Source organism: Condylostylus longicornis, unplaced genomic scaffold, assembly GCF_029603195.1.
Source record: "Condylostylus longicornis isolate FDR11 unplaced genomic scaffold, ASM2960319v2 ptg000017l, whole genome shotgun sequence".
Lineage (NCBI taxonomy): Eukaryota > Metazoa > Arthropoda > Insecta > Diptera > Dolichopodidae > Condylostylus > Condylostylus longicornis.
The window spans coordinates 5,257,377-5,277,341 of record NW_026577986.1 but is presented as its reverse complement, the minus strand read 5'-3'; the positions used below and the strand labels follow the sequence as shown (position 1 = coordinate 5,277,341).

Here is a 19,965-nt window from a genome sequence, read left to right as displayed (position 1 = left end):
TTATTATGAAAATAAAAATTCACGTTATTGCAATAGTATGTGATCAAAATTCTCAGAAATGAATGAGTAGCACAAAATTATGACATAAGTACAATAAGTAACTATTTTATAGTACATTCTTTTCAGAATTTATTATGGAAAGAACAGAAAGCATTTGTATAATTCTGATGTATATAAAAGTGAACGAATATTTTTCAATAATAATTGAATATTAAATATTTTATTTAAATTCACTTTTTACTACTATCAGGGCGTAGTCTTAAAATTGGTAACATTAAATTTTTTAACATGAATGCCTAAAATCGACATTTTTAATTTACATTTCTACAATAATCATTTACTTAAGCCAAATTTTTTAATTTTTTATTTCAAAATATTTAAGATAATACTAAAAAAATCAAATTAATTAATTGGCCAATAACTAAGCAAATATATGTAGTATATTCCTATATTATAACATCAATATTTCTGTTGTCCTATAAATTTTATTTCTAATATAATATTATACTACAATTTTTGAAAAAATTCCCGTCAATATTCCCGCTTTCTTTTAAAATATAAAGTACTTTTACCTTATTATAGAAAATAATTGCATTAATATACAATTACTAATCAAAAAATGGTAATAATTGAAAAGTACAATAAAATATTTTAATAATGTTATTAAGAGTATTATAAAGATAAGATTTTATTAATACTGAATAAATAATAATAATAATCGAAGGTTATATAGTAATACACAATTATTAATTATAATAATTAAGTACTTCTTAAAAATTTTATAGTTTTATAAATATTATTTGTATACTATCTATAATAAAATAAACAATTAAAAATGAAATAAAAGAATAACTAAAATTATTAAATAATAATTTCCATAATATTATCAATTGTAAAATTTTTTTCACCACAATTAGAAAACCATTTCAATTTTGCAAAAAGAAAAAGAATTTGTAGAATTTTTGTGAAAAATATTTTCAAAATTGAATTTCTTATATTAAATTAATTTCAAAATAAATTTCTTTTAATAATTAGAAAATATTTTTGAAATCTATTGGTTTCCTAAACAAAATATGGCTAATATTAAATTGATTGTAAGCCTGAAAATAAAGAGCAATCAATTGCCTGTAAAACAAGCCCCCAACGGTTGTAATATTTAGCATGGTTCAAAAGTTATAAGAATTTCTTTATTTTTCTCTTTTTCAGGAAAATCTGGTACCCTTTTTTTCAACAGGCTGTAATTCGAAAATGAGTATCCCTGAACCCCCCTCCCTTCCCCTCCATAAAATTTTGCTGGAAATTGACCAAAGAATTACCCCTGAAATTATTTACTATTTTAGGCGAGACACCCTGTAAAATATATTACATAGAATTGTGGTCATATTAATAATACATAATCATAATCTCAAAAAATTCAAAATATTAACAATGAAGTCTTATTCTGAACATTAATATTAAAAATTAATTAATTCATGCTGTACCGTTTGTTGAACTTCGAAAGTAGGAGAAATGCGATAGTTTGTTTCGTCTATTTTTGTCTATTCTTGTTTGTGAATCTTAAAAAATTCACAAAGAAGAATGTAGACCTAGATTTTTAAAAGCTCTAAAAAATATTCATATATCCAAAGAATTACTCTAAAATAAAAATTACAATATGTATAAGCTACTCACGTAAATACACAACAAATTATACATAACCAAAAGTAAAAGCAAAATATTCCCAAAATACGATAAAGCTCAAATTTATTTTTTGTACATTTTTAAAGAAAAAAATATTGCATATTTTTAGTCAAAATTAGTATTTCATACAAAACTTTACTTCAGGAACCTTCAAAAATTAATCACATCGAACTCATACCGAATAATAATTTAAATTTCATTTTGTTGTGATCTTTTTCTTTTTTGTGAAGTTTAAAAGTTTAAAACGCTTTAAATGATGAGAAAATTTTACAAATTATAGCATTGAAATTTTAATTAAATTATTCATATTATTATTTTGGCAACGATTTTAAAGTTGTGTGTAAATAAAACTTTTATAATTGTAAAACAATAACAGTTTTATAAAGTAAGAAAGAAAAGAACATAATAGCGACGAGTCGGTTATCAATACCGGTTACGTGAAAAAAATTTTAAATATTTAAATTATGTACATAATGTAAAATCTGTATGTATACGTTGTACTTATATTGTGAAGGTGAAAAATATGGTAAAGTTTATCAAAAAAAAATTAAATATTATTGAGGTGTCTACAAACTTTTTTATTGTGAATGATTAAAATTCACTTATAATTTCGCACTACCAAATTATAAAATTGGATTTAAATCTAAAAGTCTTGATAAAGTTTTGACGCACACTTTTCTGAGTTAATATTAATCAAACAAAAATGGTATCAAAATTCCAGTTTAAATCAGAAAGCTAAAATTTTATAATAAAAGTACAATTCAATTTTGCATTTTTACTTTGTAAAAATTATGAGATTCAACAATAATGTAGGCATTTGAGAATAAAATTTGGGAACAACATGTTCTATTTCTTAATTGGGTAATCAAACTATCACATTTCAGACCCAAAAACGGATCTATATTCCTTATTTATTATGCTTTGAATTCTCACGATAAAAGTGGAAAACTTAAGATTATAGACTCATTTTAATTTTGTTTAGAATATCAGAAATGTTTGTTTTGAAAGGGAACTAAAATAAAACTTTTAAAACGCATAGGAAAACATTATACATTATTAAATTTGTTGTAAACGAAAAGTATTCTATTTTAGTAACGTATTAGATTACAAATTTCTATTCAAGCATAAAACCATAGATTAACCTCTTACATCACATTGTCATAATTTTAATTTCAGTAAAGTTTTGTGTGTAATATGAAGGTATATGCAAAATTTGAACATTCCATTTGAACCACATATATTGACATACGGTTGCATGAACGCTATAACATACTAGCATTTTCACAAGCTAATTAAATTTGTATATTTTATTGTGTATTTCAATTATAAATATTTTTTATGATAGGGAACTTCAATTTAAATTATTCTTAAGCCCAACCTTATCAAGGCTGAACTAGAATTTTGTTTCAAATAAAATGTAATTTAAGTAAAAATAATTTGTTAAAATTGAGACAAAGGGAAAACGTATAATTGTATTTTCGAAGATGTGAAAACAACGCAAATATTCCATATTTTTTGTCTGGATAAGCAAACATTTTATATTTTCTGCCTGATCAAGCATAATTGGTTTATATAATATAATTTTTGGACATAATATATAAGACGTTGTTTTAGACACTATAAATTTTTATTGAATTGAGGTGATTGCGATTGATCACCTTCAAATGGAAGGGAATCCCTTGGTATTCTCAAAATATTAATTTCTTGCGGGGTTTAACATTTTAATTTATATTTCATTTTAAAACCTACTTAAAAACAAAATACCTAACAATAGATTAAAAAGAAACTACATGTTAAATACTTTAAACGCCAATCACCAAATTTGTAATAGAAGACAGTCACTAAAGTTTTTCCGTTTCAAAGTCATAATTAAGTTGACATACTTTGCACATTTAAAATCAAAAGCCGCCAACTTTCTGTAAATTCTAATCAGATTTAATAAATCTAATTAATTGAGTTCTAAACAACAAATGTGCAAATTTTGTAGTAAAGAATGTGATTAATATTTCGTATAATAAGCCATCTCAAAAGGACTTGTTTGTTTGTTTTTTATAATATCAGTTTCTTGCATAGTAATCAAAAGAATTAGGACACAATAGGGTTAAATGAATATAATAAATATTATCATTACGTAAATGATTGAATTTTTTTCCAAGTTCTAATGCATGTATTATTTAGATAAATATAACATACATAGTTTTAAATATGTATGTACTTCTTATATTCTGCCAATTTTTATTTCACGTTTAGTTAACTCATAATATTTGAACAAAATATCATATTCATTTACAAGTCACAATAAAACTCATCAATTACTTTCATTGTTTATAACTTATTTATATTATAGACATTTCTATCATTGTTATATACACATAACATATGTATGTATTCATATGCATATTAGCACATCATAGACGACTAAAGCTTTTATTTAATTCTAATGATAAAGATTAAAAAAAAAATATTCTCCTTTCAAAGAATACAATATTATTAAATTAAAAAACAAATTCATATTAACACAAAATATTCATTATCAAAAAAAAAGTGTTGATTACCCAAAGTTTTCTAAACAAAAAGATTCTAAAAATTTTTATAAGCTTAGCTCAGGTCATCATTTATATTGTAGTTTTAAGATTTCATTAGAAAATAAAGAAAAAATTTTAATTTAAAATAATAATCCGGATGCTAAATATTCTAAAATTGATTAAGTAAAAAACCCCGAAGCACAATTATTTATTTTTAGATTTTACCAAGAATTTCCCTTGTAATTAATGAAAATGTATTATTTCTGATTTAGAAAAAAAAAAATTTCACTCATTTTTATTTTCAATTTAAAAATCATAAAATATAATTAAATTTTAATCAAGCTGTATAATGAGATGAATCAAAACCTCTTGATGACATAACATTATCAATCCATGGACGCAAATGTGAAACACTAGCATATACACCAGGATTTGTTCCACCGCAACCTATACCCCATGCAACAATACCAGCTTGATAATATTTATTTTTTTGACCAGATATTGGGCAACTTAATGGTCCACCACCATCTCCTTTACATACATCTTTACCGGGTTCACCACCAGCACAAATAAATGATTCATGTAATTGAAAGAATTTACCTAAACGTGTATCACGTAAACTAGCTTGACATTGATCATGTGCAACAACTGGTACATCAATTTTTTTCAATATAACTTGATATTTACCCTGTTGACCGAATTGATCTTTACCCCAACCAGTAGCAAAACAACGTACATTCTCAAAATTTGTATTTGGTGGTGGTAAACATACTGTATTAACATCAATTCCCAAATCATATGGTTGTGCTGTAAATAATAATGCGATATCATTATGTAAACCACCTTTTGAAAATTGTTCATGTAAAACAATTTCAATAACTTGACGATCTTGTTCTCTATATAATTCATCTTTTGTTTGTGTATCCCATTCACCGGCTCTTGCTAATAATTCATGTGCACTATTTTTATAAACACAATGTGCTGCTGTTAATACAACTTGTGGATGTATTATTGAACCACCACATTGATATATATTTAAAATTTCTTCACCGGCTTGTTCTTGTTTTAATATTGCAACCATCCATGGAAATTCACCATATTCAGTTTCACCTTCTTTATTTCCAGTAATTCGAAATAGTACACCGTCAGCATTTCTATTACCACAACCTTTTTTATATTCCTGTGGTTTTGGTGTTACAACAGGTACATCAGTACTTTTATCAATTAGTGAACAACATGTTTCTAAATATGATGCACATGATTTTGTATCATCAAAACGTATATCAAGTAAATATTCACCATCGGTATTTAAATTACCGGTATCATTTTTACAATTATAAAAAGGTACACAAATTTTATTATCACCGCAGGGTGCATATGATGCCCCATCACCAGTTTGTGGTGTATTAGGATTTGTTGGTACAGGAGCTTTTGTTGGTATTACATTTCCATTATTAGGATTTGGTGTTGGTTTTGGATTAAAAACATTTTGTAAAAGATCATCTAATGACGTACTTGGTCTCTGTGCTTCAATCCGGTTTGATATTGCTATCGTTATAGCAAATATTAATAAAATTATCTTCATTATTTTTTACAATATTTAAATTTGTTATAATATAGCTGTTATATTTTTGTATTTTCTTTTTGTTTTTATTTTCTTTTGTTATGAAAATTAATTTTATACCGAATCGAAATCACATCCGAATACTTGAACTACTGAGTAAGAACTATTTATTATTCCTATACTTGTTTATTTAAAATTAAAAAAAAAAACATTTTTCAACAGGTTATCTGTATTTGCTTGCACACGATGACCTTTCCATAAGATAGTTAATATTTTTTTGTTTTTATTCAACTGGTTTGAGATTAAAATAAAAATATACTACTATATTATAATAAACAACTAAATATGAAATGAAATTCAGAAATATATAAATATGATTCGGTCTCCTGAAATATCGAAAATAAACCTTGAGCAATGTGAATTAGCGCTTAATTATGATTCCATTATTTACATTTGGATTCAGTTTGAATTTCTAAGAAATGTACACAATTGGAATTATTTGATTTAAATAAAAAATTTACGTCTTTAGAAAAATGAATTTTGTTTATTTTACTTATTTTCAAATTTCAAGTTGCTTTTTGATGTGATGCCTTAGTTAAAGCTGTGGTATTGATAGATGATAACACCAAATATATTAATTAAATTTATACGGCGAAACTACTGAACTGTCGTATTCAGTTTTTGACCCAGAGAGTAAAATTCGAAACAATTCGAGCTCCAATCAAAATAAAAACCAAAACAACATTATTATCCTCAAAATTTATTGAACACTGCCATTGGGCACGTCAACGAAATGCTTTATGCGAGGTGCACAACATTCATTCATGATTGCATAAACAAATAATTCAATTTAAATAAGGTTACGCCGAAATTGTCTTGAATAACTCTGCAATCCTTATTCAGAATTCTTGTAAAAAATATAGGAAAAAATTTTTAGAAATTTATAGAAGTGAGTTTAGAGCGACTACTTCATGTCCCTCATGATAATTTATTAAAATTATTTATATATGAAGTTTTAATCAGACTAAAAAATTTAATAATCTATTACAGAGTCAGACGAACAGTAATTTTTACTTAGAACAATTTATTTAAATTAATTTTCGACTACTAGAGAACATAAAGAAGATACGGATATATTCTCAATATTGTAAGCTATTCCTAACACATACATACATATTTTTGTTATTTTTTTTGCAATAGAACATTTAAAATTTAATGTAAATTTCTATTTTCTGATAACCTGAAAAAGCTATATTATGTATGTATATTAAAAAAAAATCACTCTCTTGTTCTTTGTACTTTATTCCTCTCAATTTATGCATAAATAATTTTCAAAACTTATAGAAAATATTCCGACTCGTTCATAACACTAAAAAAAATAGGATTGTTGTACTAGCAAACGTATTCTACTCGTAATTTAAGTGTATATACGAACCTTGGTCTAAAAACACAAAAGACTGTATGATAACAAATGTTTTACAACAAATTGGCTGCTATTGAGCATATTACATTCACTGACTTTAGATTAATTTTAAGAAATTTATGAATTCTTATTGTACTCATACAAATTTTTTTTTAGAATTATTCAAAACCATAACAATATTCGTGCTTTTAAACTTAAATAAAATAATTACTGAAAAACTACTGTAACTTCCATATGATTATTAGAATATGAGTAAAAAATACAATGAAAAAAAATTAATTACTGAATAAAACAATTAACATGCTTCAAATTAAAGAAAGCATAAAACAAATTATTATTCATGAGTTTGGGTTATTCCAATAAACATACACACATAAATAATATTTAACCAATGATGACATAAAAAATTAGGTTTATTTAATTAATTTTTCAAGCTTTGATTTTTAAAATAAAAATGAACAAAATTATAAAATCTCATTTTATTCTAATCTCTCACGCAACTCCTATCTCTCATTCTCTTTTTTCATTCTACTCTTTTAAATGAGAAAAATAGACAATTGAAATAATTTACTCATTTATTGCTAGCATGTAATTTGATAATACGGTAAATTATTTAAATGTATTTTATAGTGCCTAAAAAATCTTATTGACATCCATGTGGTATATTAATTAAAATTGAGCAACTCGCATTTAACTAAATTTAAAACATTTACTTGTTTTTTTTGTTTATAATTTAATATGCTATATAATAAAATTTATCATAATTTTTCATTTCCATTATATTATCAATCCAATCACGTAAATAAGTAATACTAGAATAAACACCAGGATTTGTTCCACCACAACCAATACCCCATGATATGATACCAGCTTCATAATATCTACCACTTTGCTCTGGAATCGGACAATTTAATGGTCCACCACCATCACCTTTACATGTATCTTTACCTAATTCACCGCCAGCACAAATAAATGAATCATGTAATATAAAACGTTCACCAAAACGTGTTTTACGTAAACTTTCTTGACATTTATTATTTGGTACAACAGGTATATCAATTTTTTTTAAAATAACCTGATATTTACCTTCTTTACCAAATTGATCTTTACCCCAACCGGTAGCAAAACAACGTGCATTATCAAAATTTATTTCTTTCGGTGGTAAACATATTGTATTAACATCTACACCTAAATTGAATTGATCTACCGTTATTAATAGTGCAATATCATTAAAATATGTATCAATTATAAATTTTTCATGTACTATAATTTCATTGATATAACGATCTTGTTCTTTATATATTTCATCATTTGTTTGTGTGTCCCATTCACCAGCTCTTGCTATTAATTCATGTGCACTATTTTTATAAACACAATGTGCTGCTGTTAATACAACATGTGGATGAATTAATGAACCACCACAATGATATGTATTATAAATGGAGCTTTCAATTTCAGTTCTTTTTAATACAGCAATCATCCATGGAAATTCACCATATTCAGCTTCGTTTGCATTATTACCAGAAAGTTTAAAATATATTCCATTTTGATTACCAACACCACAATGATTCCGAATATTATTTATGTGTTTTTCATTAAAAATATTTTCATCAATGATTATATGTGAATCATTTTTACAACATATCTCTAAATATGATTTACATGATTTTGCTTCATCAAACCGAATATCAATTAACATTTTCCCATCTATATTGTAATTATTCTTATTTTTGCAATGATAAAATGGAACACATTGTCCATTATCTTCACATGGTAGATAACTGGGATGATATGCTTCATCATTCTCAGAACGCTTCTTTAATCTTGTACTATCTCTTTCTATCATACCGGCTTTTACATTATCTAATATATTTGAAGGAATTTTATTTGTATTGATTGTACCAACTAGTATTGAAATTAACATTAACATAATAAAATTAACACTTGATTTCATTCTTTGATTTTATTGTTTTTAAGTAAAAAAATAATATTTCTATTGATATCAGACTTTTAATTCACGATTATTTAAATATGACTGTTTGTCTGTAAAGTTAAAATATTACTAACTTATGTGTATTTAATAAGCTTATGTTAAATAACTTTTGTTTCATATTGTTATTATTTCAAGACTAGTTTTTTATGCAAATTTGTGATATGACAAGTTTTAATTTTGGTTGTACGAAACAGAAGTATGTATTTTCTAATTGCAAACCAGAAACTTGAAAAAGCGAATCTGAATTTTTTCTACAATATAATTAAATGCTTTATAAAATAATAAATTAAGGGTACAATATGACTTTGGGAAGCGCCATTCAAAGTACATTAATAAAAATTTTAATATTCTTCTTTTAAGTACTACTATTTTTTTAATATTTACCTTAATTTTTATTAAATATTTAAATCCAATGTAGCGCAAGATAGTATTGCTTTATGAATACTGCGTCTCAAAAATAAATTTTCGATTGAATAAAACTTTTCATACTTACTTGAATTTTTTGGAATCTAAGTTACGTAAATAACCCTTAAAATAAAACAAATCATTTTATAGTTACTTAATAATTTTTTACATATATCCAGGTTGACGTCGAACGACTTAAGACTTTACAAGAATCAGCGATCTTAAAAATATCGGACGGTAATAATAACGAACAGACAACATTTGTTGGAGGTCGAGAAAAAAAGTTAGAGTAAAATTAAGCGTAGACCCCATACAGCATTATAATTATTCATTACTACAAAAATATGATCGACATATGTATAAAATGTCAACCTCCATTACGATGACAATTTATTCTGTTTAATGATGATATCCCCTGCATTTACCATTCCAGGCCGAATAGTTCTTTACAAATTCTGATAAATTATAAAACTGAATTAAATTTACAAGGTCTTATTAAATTAAGTTAAATAACTTTTGTTTCATATGTTTTGTTTTCGCAAATTTCAATTTCTTACAAGCCCCCTTAAACTTTAATGTTATATTATTTACGATAATAAAACAGTTTTACTTACTTTAATTCTTTATTTAATTTCATAAATTATGAGAAAAAAAGTTAATTATTATCAAATTTTGCAATTAAAATTGTTTATTAAAAAATATAATATAAAATTTTTTTTTCGTTTTAATTAAATAAAAATCTAAAATCTATAATTAATTATGAAATGCTATAATAAGTTGTACCAAAATTTTTCATTTTCATAATATTATCTATCCAGTCACGTAAAAACGATACATGAGTAAATACATTTGGATATTTGCCATCACAACCATTTCCCCATGATGATATGCCTGCCAAATAATATCTATCCGTTTTTTCTGGTATTGGACAACTTAATGGACCACCTCCATCACCTTTACATAAGTCATTACCTACTTCACTACCAGTTGCACAAATAAATGATTCATGAAGTTTAAAATTATCTCTTATTTCTTCATCTTCTTTTATTTTCGCTTCACAAATATCTGATGGTATAACTCTAAAACCAACTCTTTTCAATATATTTTGAAAATTTGACGAACCATATTGTGTCGTACCCCATCCATTTGCAAAACATAATTTATCTTGAAAATTTGTATTTAATGGTGGTAAACATACAGTATTTACATGTCTAGCTAATTTAAATGGTTCTTTTGTTATTAGTAATGCAATATCGTGTTTCTGTGTTAATCTAGAATATTTTTCATGTACAATTATTTCACTAACTAAACGATCTTGTACTTTATAAATTTCCTCCTCTTCTAATAAATCATATTCACCAGCTTTAACCATTAAATTGTTTGGCATATATTTAACAACACAATGTGCTGCAGTTAAAACAACATTTGGATGAATTAATGAACCACCACATAAAAATATTTCAAAAGATTCATCATCAGTTTTTTCAATTGTTGTTACAGCTATCATCCATGGAAATTCACCATATGCACTAGAATCTTGTTCACCATCTGCAAATCTAACTAAAACACCACGTTCATTTCTTATGCCACATGTATTTTCAATTGCAACTAATAACTGAGGAACTTCAATAGTTTCATCAATTGTTTCTATACCAACTTTACAACATGTCTCCAAATATAATTTACATGGTTTTGTTTCATCAAAACGTATACTTATTAATTTTTCACCATCAAAATTATATGTACCATTTTCTTTACATTGATAAAATGGTACACAAACTTTATCATCACCGCATGAGGCATAATTTGTTTTTGTTTCATTTGATTGACCTACTATATCTTTTAAATTAACTATTGTGGGTAAATTTTGTACCATTGAACTATTAGCATTTATGGCACCACTTAAAACACTTTTTAATAAATCTGTATATGATTTCGTTGTTGTTTGCGTTTTAGTTTCCCAAATAGATATTGAAATCAATATCAGTAATGCATTAAATATTTTCATTTTATAAAATAACCTCATTATTTTTGTTAATATTAAAATAATTAAATAATATATTTCAATTAATTAAGGTTTTTTTTAAATATTATCACGTTATCAAATTTATATTTTAATTTTTTGTTCAGCGATTTGTAGTTAAAATATTATGTCTTCTTACTTCAAAAGTTCAAATCTGACTAATCTCTCAATTAGTATTTATAAAAGTAAAATAAAAATACTTGTTTTTATGCAAATCTAAACAGTATGTCAAGTTTTAATCTGTGTATTTAACATAACTCAAAATATTCAACGTATTCTCTTATTAAATTTATATACCTTAGGTATAGGTGTGTATATAAAAATACTATAGGTATACAAAATAAGTTTAAGTCAAAAAAAAGTTTTTAATAAAAACCGCTCTTTGGTTGATAATAATTAATTTGAGGAGAGGATCACGATAAGCCTATATCTATGTACATAATATAAATATATATTTACATATACTTATTTACATAAATAAATATTAATTATGAAAAAACAAATAAAAAAAAATTATTAAAATTATACTTTGCGAAACCTGGCTAAAAGTTACCTTGAATTGCAGTAGACCAAATTTAAAATTTATTTTTAGTAACACTCTTCATTTCAACAATGTGTAACTTAAGCTGAATATTGTTATTCTATTCGATTCTTCTTTACGTTGTTTCATTGATTATCACTAACAAAACGCTTTTAACCTTAAATAAACCTTTTTGATTGTTTAAGCACAATAATCACTTTGGTGATCTTCTGAAGCTATAAAAATGCTTAACTTGAATTACTCAAGAATTTCAACATGAATTTAAACTTCAAATTCAAATCATCAATTTTTAATAAAAATTTTGTTACCAACCATTGTGAATTGTTCTGTATGATTTGAATCTTGAATACTCAAGGATTAAAACGTTTATATGTTTTTGGCAATTTCACACAGAATTGTTAAAATTACACAATTCGGTCAATATAGCTTTAAATTCCTTATTCTGTTAATATTTTCGAAATATTTTATTGTGAGATTTTTCATGAAGAGTGTGTTTAATCAGAAAATTATGAACTTGTCTTTGATATAAAGCCCATGCTTTGAGTTCGTTATAGTAAGAATCAAGATTATATTGTATACCTAAATTACTATCATGCAAGTTGTAAACTAAATACTCAACACTATTTTTCTTGAATACTAAATTCAGGTTCTTGAATACCGCTTAAACACTTATGCAAGAAGAATATGGTTTGAATTTTAATTTAAAATGAAGATCTTTCATATGATTATTCTTAAGTAAGTGCGTTTACAATAGGAAGTTCTTAAGTAAATTTAATAAAATTGCATTTACAAGAATTTTGTTGCGCTCCAATTGTCTAGAATGAAATTAAAAGTATTTTTAGAAATTAAAAAAATAAATTATATTAAAAAAGAAAAACGCTGCGTTTTTAAAAATATCATTTCTTACAAAATATTTTATTAGTATATTTTCTTATAAAGCAGTATAATGAATTGAATCAAAGTTTCTCATTTTTAAAACATTTTCAATCCATTCATATAAATATGAAGTGCTTGCATATACACCTGGATATTTACCATCACAACCAATACCCCATGCAACAATACCAACTTGATAATATCTTCCTTTTTGTCCAGGTATTGGACAAATTAATGGACCACCACCATCACCTTTACATGCATCTTTACCTAATTCCCCACCAGCACATACAAATGATTCATGTAATTGGAATAATTTACCAACACGACTTTCACGTAATCTTTCCTGACATTGATCACGCGGTACAAATGGTAATTCAATTTTTTTCAATATTACTTGATATTTACCTTTAACACCAAATTCATCTTTACCCCAACCACTAGCAATACATTTATCATGATCAAATTTTGCATTTGGTGGTGGTAAACATATTGTATTAATATGACCTTGTAATTCAAATGGTTCAGCTGTAAATAATAATGCAATATCATTATGTAGCCCAGCTTTAGAGAATTTTTCATGTGAAACGCTCTCTATAATTTTACGATCTTGTTCTCTGAAAATTTCATCTTCAGTTTGTGTATCCCATTCGCCAGCACGTGCAACTAAATCTTTTATATCATATTTATCGATACAATGTGCACCAGTTAATACAACTTGCGGATGTATCAATGACGCACCACATAAATACACATGTAAAATTTCTGTACCTACTTTCTCCTCTTTTAATAAAGCAACTTGCCATGGAAACTCAGCATATTCAGCTTCATTCTCTTTATTACCAGTTATTTTAAATACAAGACCATCAATATTTCTTTTACCACATGAATTCTCAAATTTTTCAATTGGTTTGGGATTACGTACTTCTTGATCAATTGATTTTACATCTGTTTTACAGCATGTTTCCAAATATGACTTACATGGTTTTGTATCATCAAAACGTATATCAATTATATTCTCACCATCAAAATTATATGAACCATTTTCTTTACACTGATAAAATGGTACACATAAATTATTATTTTCACAAGGTTCATATGTTGGCACGTATGGATCAATAAATGGTGGTGAATTAGTTGTACTTGATAATGGTGATTTTATTGTTGATGTATCAGTACTTTGATCTCCAGTTTTATTATCGAATACTAAGCCAATTAGTTTATCTAACGATATTGATTCTTTTTGAGCATTTATTTCATAATTAAAAATTAGAATTAAACTTAAAATTATCACATTTAATATTAATTTGATCGCCATTTTCTCTTTAATATTGATGATATTTATTAATTAGTATATTTCTTTTTCTAAAAATAAATTAACAATTAAGCAATAAAAAATTAACATAAAAGAGACAAAAATAAAAAAAAAAAAACAAAATTCTCAACTTACCTTATTTTCTGAATCTCAATGCAACCGTGTACGTTGAACGCTTATATCTAACTAAAACTTTTTTTTATGTGAATCATAATCGTCAGCTTTTTATTTACAAATTGATGTTTTAGTAGTTTTCTATAGTTATTAAAAAACGAGAACAAGTGAAGTTGATCATGTCAACTGTGTGACACATATACGAATTATTGGTTTTAAAAGTTGTATAATAAGTGTGATTTGAATTTAATGATCATAATTGCAATTTTGTTTTTGAATAGCGGCCTTATCTTAATAAAGTTCCTATTAAATTTCAACATTGCAACTTGGATATTTTCTGAGATTTAATTTAGTTTACTAGTTGAACTAGTTTGAACGGAATTTTTATATAAAAACCAGTTTTCAGTATAAAGGCAACAACAAGAATTTCAGTATAAAGAGTAGTTTTCAAGACGATCACTCTATTTATAAATTTACGTGATAACTGCACGAACCACTGTCTTCATCCTAAAGGTTAAAACTAAAGTGAGATTCTGACATTTAGTATTACAATGACATGTGAAAGTTTGTTGAAGTTTACACAATAAGCTTTTAAGCTTCCGGAGAAATGGAGAGATAAGCAGAAAAACATTCTTTACTCGAACTGGACAAAATTCGATAAAAAACGATCACATATTTTTAAGAATTAGATTATTACGTTTTGTCATTTCAAACGGAGTTTTAAGTTTATAACACCCCACGAATGTTGCTCGTATAAAAATACCTGTTTTCAAGAATATTTAAAATATATTTTGAGAAATAAAACGAAATTTGTATTTTTTTTTAAATTTTTTTAAGACCGTATTTAAAATCAAAACAACATTACAAGAAGATGAAACATAAATGTTTATTTTAGTACAGCAATTAATTATACTGACGTTACGTTCAATTAGCATAAATTTAAATTATGTGTTTCTTACAAACACCAGAGAATAGTAGAGATTAACAGAAATTGGGAATTTTGTACCTTTAATAATAAAATTGTAAACTTTATACCTCAAAGGGAATAGGTACTTTATAATTATAGCTGTACGTATATACTTATTATGTTCTGTCAGATATCATTTTTAGCAATTATAAATTTATATTTAATTATGAACGTATATTAAAACTATTAAAAAATTTATTTTTAATTGCAAAATGGAAAATCCAGTTGTGAATCAGTGCTAGTATGAATGTTTTTTTTTATTCAATTGAATTTACGAAACGTATTTAATTGTGTAAATTTATTTAATAAATAAAATATTTATTGGAAAACATACAAACTTGTAGTACATTATTTTGTGCATATATACGACAATCATGCAAAAAAAAGTTTATTTCTTTACGTCATAGTGCCAGTAATTGCTCACATTTTTACAATATCATCATGTCGCGTGTAAATAACTACCACTTTTGAGTATTTTTCAATTAAAATTTTTTTAAGAACGAAAATTTACCAAGTAGCTTATAATATAGAAATTCAAGAGAACGAAAAAAAAAATTAGTTATAATACTCAAAATATTTTGAAAAAAATTTATTCGTTTATTGCCATATTATATTAAGAGTATGTCAAATTTCGAATAACCTCAAATGTAAAAGCATTGTAACCTAAATATAAATGCATGACACCACATTCAATGATTTGAATGCAAAGCGAATTGGTTTTAACTGTTTCAATCAATTTGACTCTGATTCTTAAATATATTCAAACGATTTCAATGCATAATTTGGGTGTAAAATAGAAAGTTAAATAACAAATAGATTCTGGAAAAAATTTATTTTTATCATTCATTTTTATTTATTTTAAATGTTCGTCTTAAGCAAAATCAAGTTTCATTGCTTTCCCCGTATTATTGTTTAGCTTTAGCATGTTCATAATTATTATTACTACCAATTTTTATTTTTAATAAAACGATATTAAATTTTTCATTTTTTCTAATTCTGAAAAACAATATCTTTTACTTAATAATATTATTAATTAAATTTTAATACAAAAAATTTTATTTGGATTAACGTTAAAGTTTCTTGTAGATATATTTAATTAAAGTAGTTATAAATGGTATAATTTAATATATGTGATCAGTATGTTTTAAATTGATGGAATATTGATAGTATCCGAATAACATATTTAATTACTTCTACGAATGCAATAAGTATTTATAAAGAACGGAAAAATTTATAAGCTTTTTAAATCATCAAAGTTGTAATAGTGGGGCATATACTTTTTAAATAACGAAATGGAAATGAAAATATTTAATTTTGTTATTTTGATCTTCTTCTGCCTCAATCCCATTGTTTCCCTATATATGTTAAGTAAAATTTTTATATACCGAAATGAATTTTAAATCATTTGTGTATTTCGCAATATAGACTTTGTAGAAAAATTGATAATTATCTTAACTCACCAAACTAGTAGTATTAACACTTCTTTTAATATTGTTCTCAAATTTAAAATATATGAGAGTTATTCATTACATGATATAATTTTGGTAAATTTATGAAAATAGCTTAAAACTTTCACTGCGAATCGAAAAAGCCTGACACGTTACTGCCAATACTCACAGACTCCACCAATTTAATTTTCTATTATAAGCTGTAGCAAAAATATTTTTAGTGATAAAAAATCTATTTCAAAACTTTAAACGCATTTTCTGGCTAGCTAGAAGGAAGCCACAAAGACAATTATTAAAATGATTCCCGCTACCGTGACGATTTTTTGAAAAATTAGCTAAATTTTCAAGAAGAGAAACTCGATCAAATGTAAAAAACATGTAAAACATTTTAAGAAAGTTAAAACGAAAGTACCATAACAGTGTGAAAATTTTTATAATGCTGACGAATTAATAACTCTTAAAATAATAGTAATATATTGCAAGACAGGGTAGCTTTTGAATAAAAAAATTTATTAGGTCAAAGTGCCTGTTTAAACAATTTTGGAGTTTATTTTAGTCAGTCATTTTTAACTGACATAAACCTAAGCAAAAAGGCTTAAAAATGTCATGACAGTGAGAGTATTAAATAAAAGATTTAAAAAATAGGGTATTTTTACTTGTTCAATAGGAATTCTGCTACTTTATAAACCATTATTTTGATTCTAATTTTTGATATAAGTTCAATATTTCAATTTACACTAAACTATCAAACTACACCTACGTATGATGACCGAATTGAACGAAAAGACGAAGAGTTGGTAGAAAAAGTTGAATTTGATGGAAATTGGAAGAAGATATTTTAAGTCAAATAAATTTTAGAATTTTATTTGAAAGGATAAGAAAGAAACTTGTTTACTTGAATATATTTTTCTTTTGTTATTTTTTTCTTACTTTTCAATCTTATGAAAAAAAATCCTCTTCTTACAAAATATTTTTCTGCTTAGAATTAATTTATAATAAGTTTTTGCTTATTCTCTATATATATATTTTAATTAGCATTTCATGTCACGAAATTACCGGTTAGGTATTTTAAATAATTTTGTATTTTTTCACTTTGCTTTGAAGACTTTTAGAGTAAGTAATTTTCGAAAAATAATAACTTAAGAGGAATTTGAAATTTTCTTAAGTTGAGTTACTCTGTTTAATTAAAAATCTAAAAATAAACTTTTTTTATTAGCCAATATCTTAAACACAACTATAATGAGTGCATGTCTTTAATATACTGTGTACAAGTCCGGAGTAACTGAAAGTAATTCGGAACGTTACCAGTTTTTTACGAAAATCGTAATAAATATAAACGTTTATTTTCAATATGAAAATATGAAGCCACCCACCGAAATAAATGTGGATAATTTCATCTTAATTGCTAATCCTTTGTTATACTTTGGTTTTCTTGGGAGTATTATGCATAATTGCTATGTTAATTATGAATAATTATAAATTATTAATAATTTATGTCTTATATGCTCTCTTAAGTGAAACATTTTTAATAATTAAATAAATTAACCGTTATTCAAGTAATAATTTTAAACTTGTACACAATTAATCACTTAATTTTTAAGAATCCTACTAGAAAAGAAACTTACTATAAACTGGCGTTAATTTATTTGTATACCGCATTTTTAAATGTTTTTTTATTAAAAAAACTAGAAAAAATAGAGTTGATCGTGTTAACTTTGTGATACCCGTACGAATTTGTTATCCTATGGCGAATAAATATATCATAGCTGGCTAACGAACAGACTATGACTTTAAGTTGCCATATTACCATATTAATTTATTCAAAATTTCAGTACTTTATTTCAATATTTTCTTAGATATGGACAAACAACTGTTGAAGTTGTATGGCAGCTACCAGAAGGAGCCAAGAAATTTCAACGAATTTTATCAAACACTTTGGCTATACTTACAATTATATTCGTTTGTGTGAAATTTGAATATCACAGCTTTACAGTTTTTGAGATAGCTAAATAAATTTTGAAGTTGTATGGCAGCTACCCGAACCTGTACCCCGATCATATCCAATTTAAAATAGGGTTCTGGCATTTACTATTATAAATCATTTGTGAAAATTTGGGGAACTGAGCTCAATTAGTTTTTGAGTTATCGTTGCGAAATACGGACGGGCGCACGAGCGGACAGACAAAGCAAAATCGACTCAGAATTTGATTCTGATCAAAAACATACACTTAAGTCTATATCTCAAACCATTATTTCTTAGCGATACAAAAGGTATGGTAAATTTAGTATACCCTTCGTACATATGTCCGTACGCGTATAACAAGAAATAGTAAAATCGCATTTACATAGGCAAAGGTATACATACCTACTTATTATATTTTCAACACAAAAACATGAACAATAATACTGTAATTCACAGAAGAACACTAGTTCTTATATACACACGCAAAACAATAATTAATAAAACGTAATCAAGAAATTATGTTTTACAATATCTCAAACAGTTCAAGCCAGTTTTAATCTTTTGTATTAAATTGATATTTCGAATTCATGTGTCATTCATATTTTTTACTGGAAAAACCAAATTGTGTTGTTTATTAAAATTATTATATTTTTCATTATTTTTATTTACAGTTAAATTGCTAAATAATTTTTTATTGTACTACATATTTTACTTGAATCATTCCTATCATAGGATCCAAAAACGATTGTATTTAACTACAAAAAAATTATCATTTTAATTACCTAAATTATTATTTTAAAAAATTAAAAATATTTCGCATATTAGATTCAAAATCGATAGAAACGTGCTCTGGCCCATGTAATTTTTTATACATTAATTAAAAATTAATTTACATATAACTGGAAAAGGAATATTAACAAAGAAATTATGTTTGCGCATAGGTGACTTGCAATATTAGTTTGAATGAATAATAGCAAACTGAATGATAAACACTGAATTCGAATGTATAACAGTGAAATTTGAATTTCCAATTCTTTTCCATTACCTTATTCTACTACTAATACAATACACGCAATGTGAGGTAGTTACTAGTGTATTTTAGAAGCATAACTTATTTATTAAATCTTT

The 19,965-nt window shown here is 25.2% G+C and overlaps 5 protein-coding genes across 6 annotated transcripts in view; 1 reads left to right on the top strand and 4 right to left on the bottom strand.

Annotated features, from left to right (window-relative positions):
* The window catches only part of LOC129606120 (sodium/hydrogen exchanger 9B2), a 93,406-nt gene that overhangs the window by 40,284 nt on the left and 33,157 nt on the right, over positions 1 to 19,965 (top strand). The window lies entirely within an intron of this gene.
* On the bottom strand, positions 4,479 to 6,009 carry LOC129606124 (phenoloxidase-activating factor 2-like). The gene has a single exon (XM_055516242.1). It carries the CDS (start codon positions 5,788 to 5,790, stop codon positions 4,543 to 4,545), a length of 1,248 nt encoding a protein of 415 aa, XP_055372217.1. The 5' UTR covers positions 5,791 to 6,009; the 3' UTR covers positions 4,479 to 4,542.
* On the bottom strand, positions 7,635 to 9,205 carry LOC129606125 (phenoloxidase-activating factor 2-like). Its single transcript, XM_055516243.1, has one exon. It carries the CDS (start codon positions 9,144 to 9,146, stop codon positions 7,926 to 7,928), a length of 1,221 nt encoding a protein of 406 aa, XP_055372218.1. The 5' UTR covers positions 9,147 to 9,205; the 3' UTR covers positions 7,635 to 7,925.
* LOC129606122 (phenoloxidase-activating factor 2-like) lies at positions 10,261 to 11,746 on the bottom strand. Its single transcript, XM_055516239.1, has one exon. It carries the CDS (start codon positions 11,614 to 11,616, stop codon positions 10,348 to 10,350), a length of 1,269 nt encoding a protein of 422 aa, XP_055372214.1. The 5' UTR covers positions 11,617 to 11,746; the 3' UTR covers positions 10,261 to 10,347.
* LOC129606123 (phenoloxidase-activating factor 2-like) lies at positions 13,039 to 14,415 on the bottom strand. The gene has a single exon (XM_055516241.1). It carries the CDS (start codon positions 14,346 to 14,348, stop codon positions 13,086 to 13,088), a length of 1,263 nt encoding a protein of 420 aa, XP_055372216.1. The 5' UTR covers positions 14,349 to 14,415; the 3' UTR covers positions 13,039 to 13,085.

Coding starts and splice junctions, on each gene's coding strand:
- LOC129606125 (XM_055516243.1), bottom strand. CDS start 9,146: ATGAAATCAAGTGTTAATTTTATTATGTTAATGTTAATTTCAATACTA.
- LOC129606123 (XM_055516241.1), bottom strand. CDS start 14,348: ATGGCGATCAAATTAATATTAAATGTGATAATTTTAAGTTTAATTCTA.
- LOC129606122 (XM_055516239.1), bottom strand. CDS start 11,616: ATGAGGTTATTTTATAAAATGAAAATATTTAATGCATTACTGATATTG.
- LOC129606124 (XM_055516242.1), bottom strand. CDS start 5,790: ATGAAGATAATTTTATTAATATTTGCTATAACGATAGCAATATCAAAC.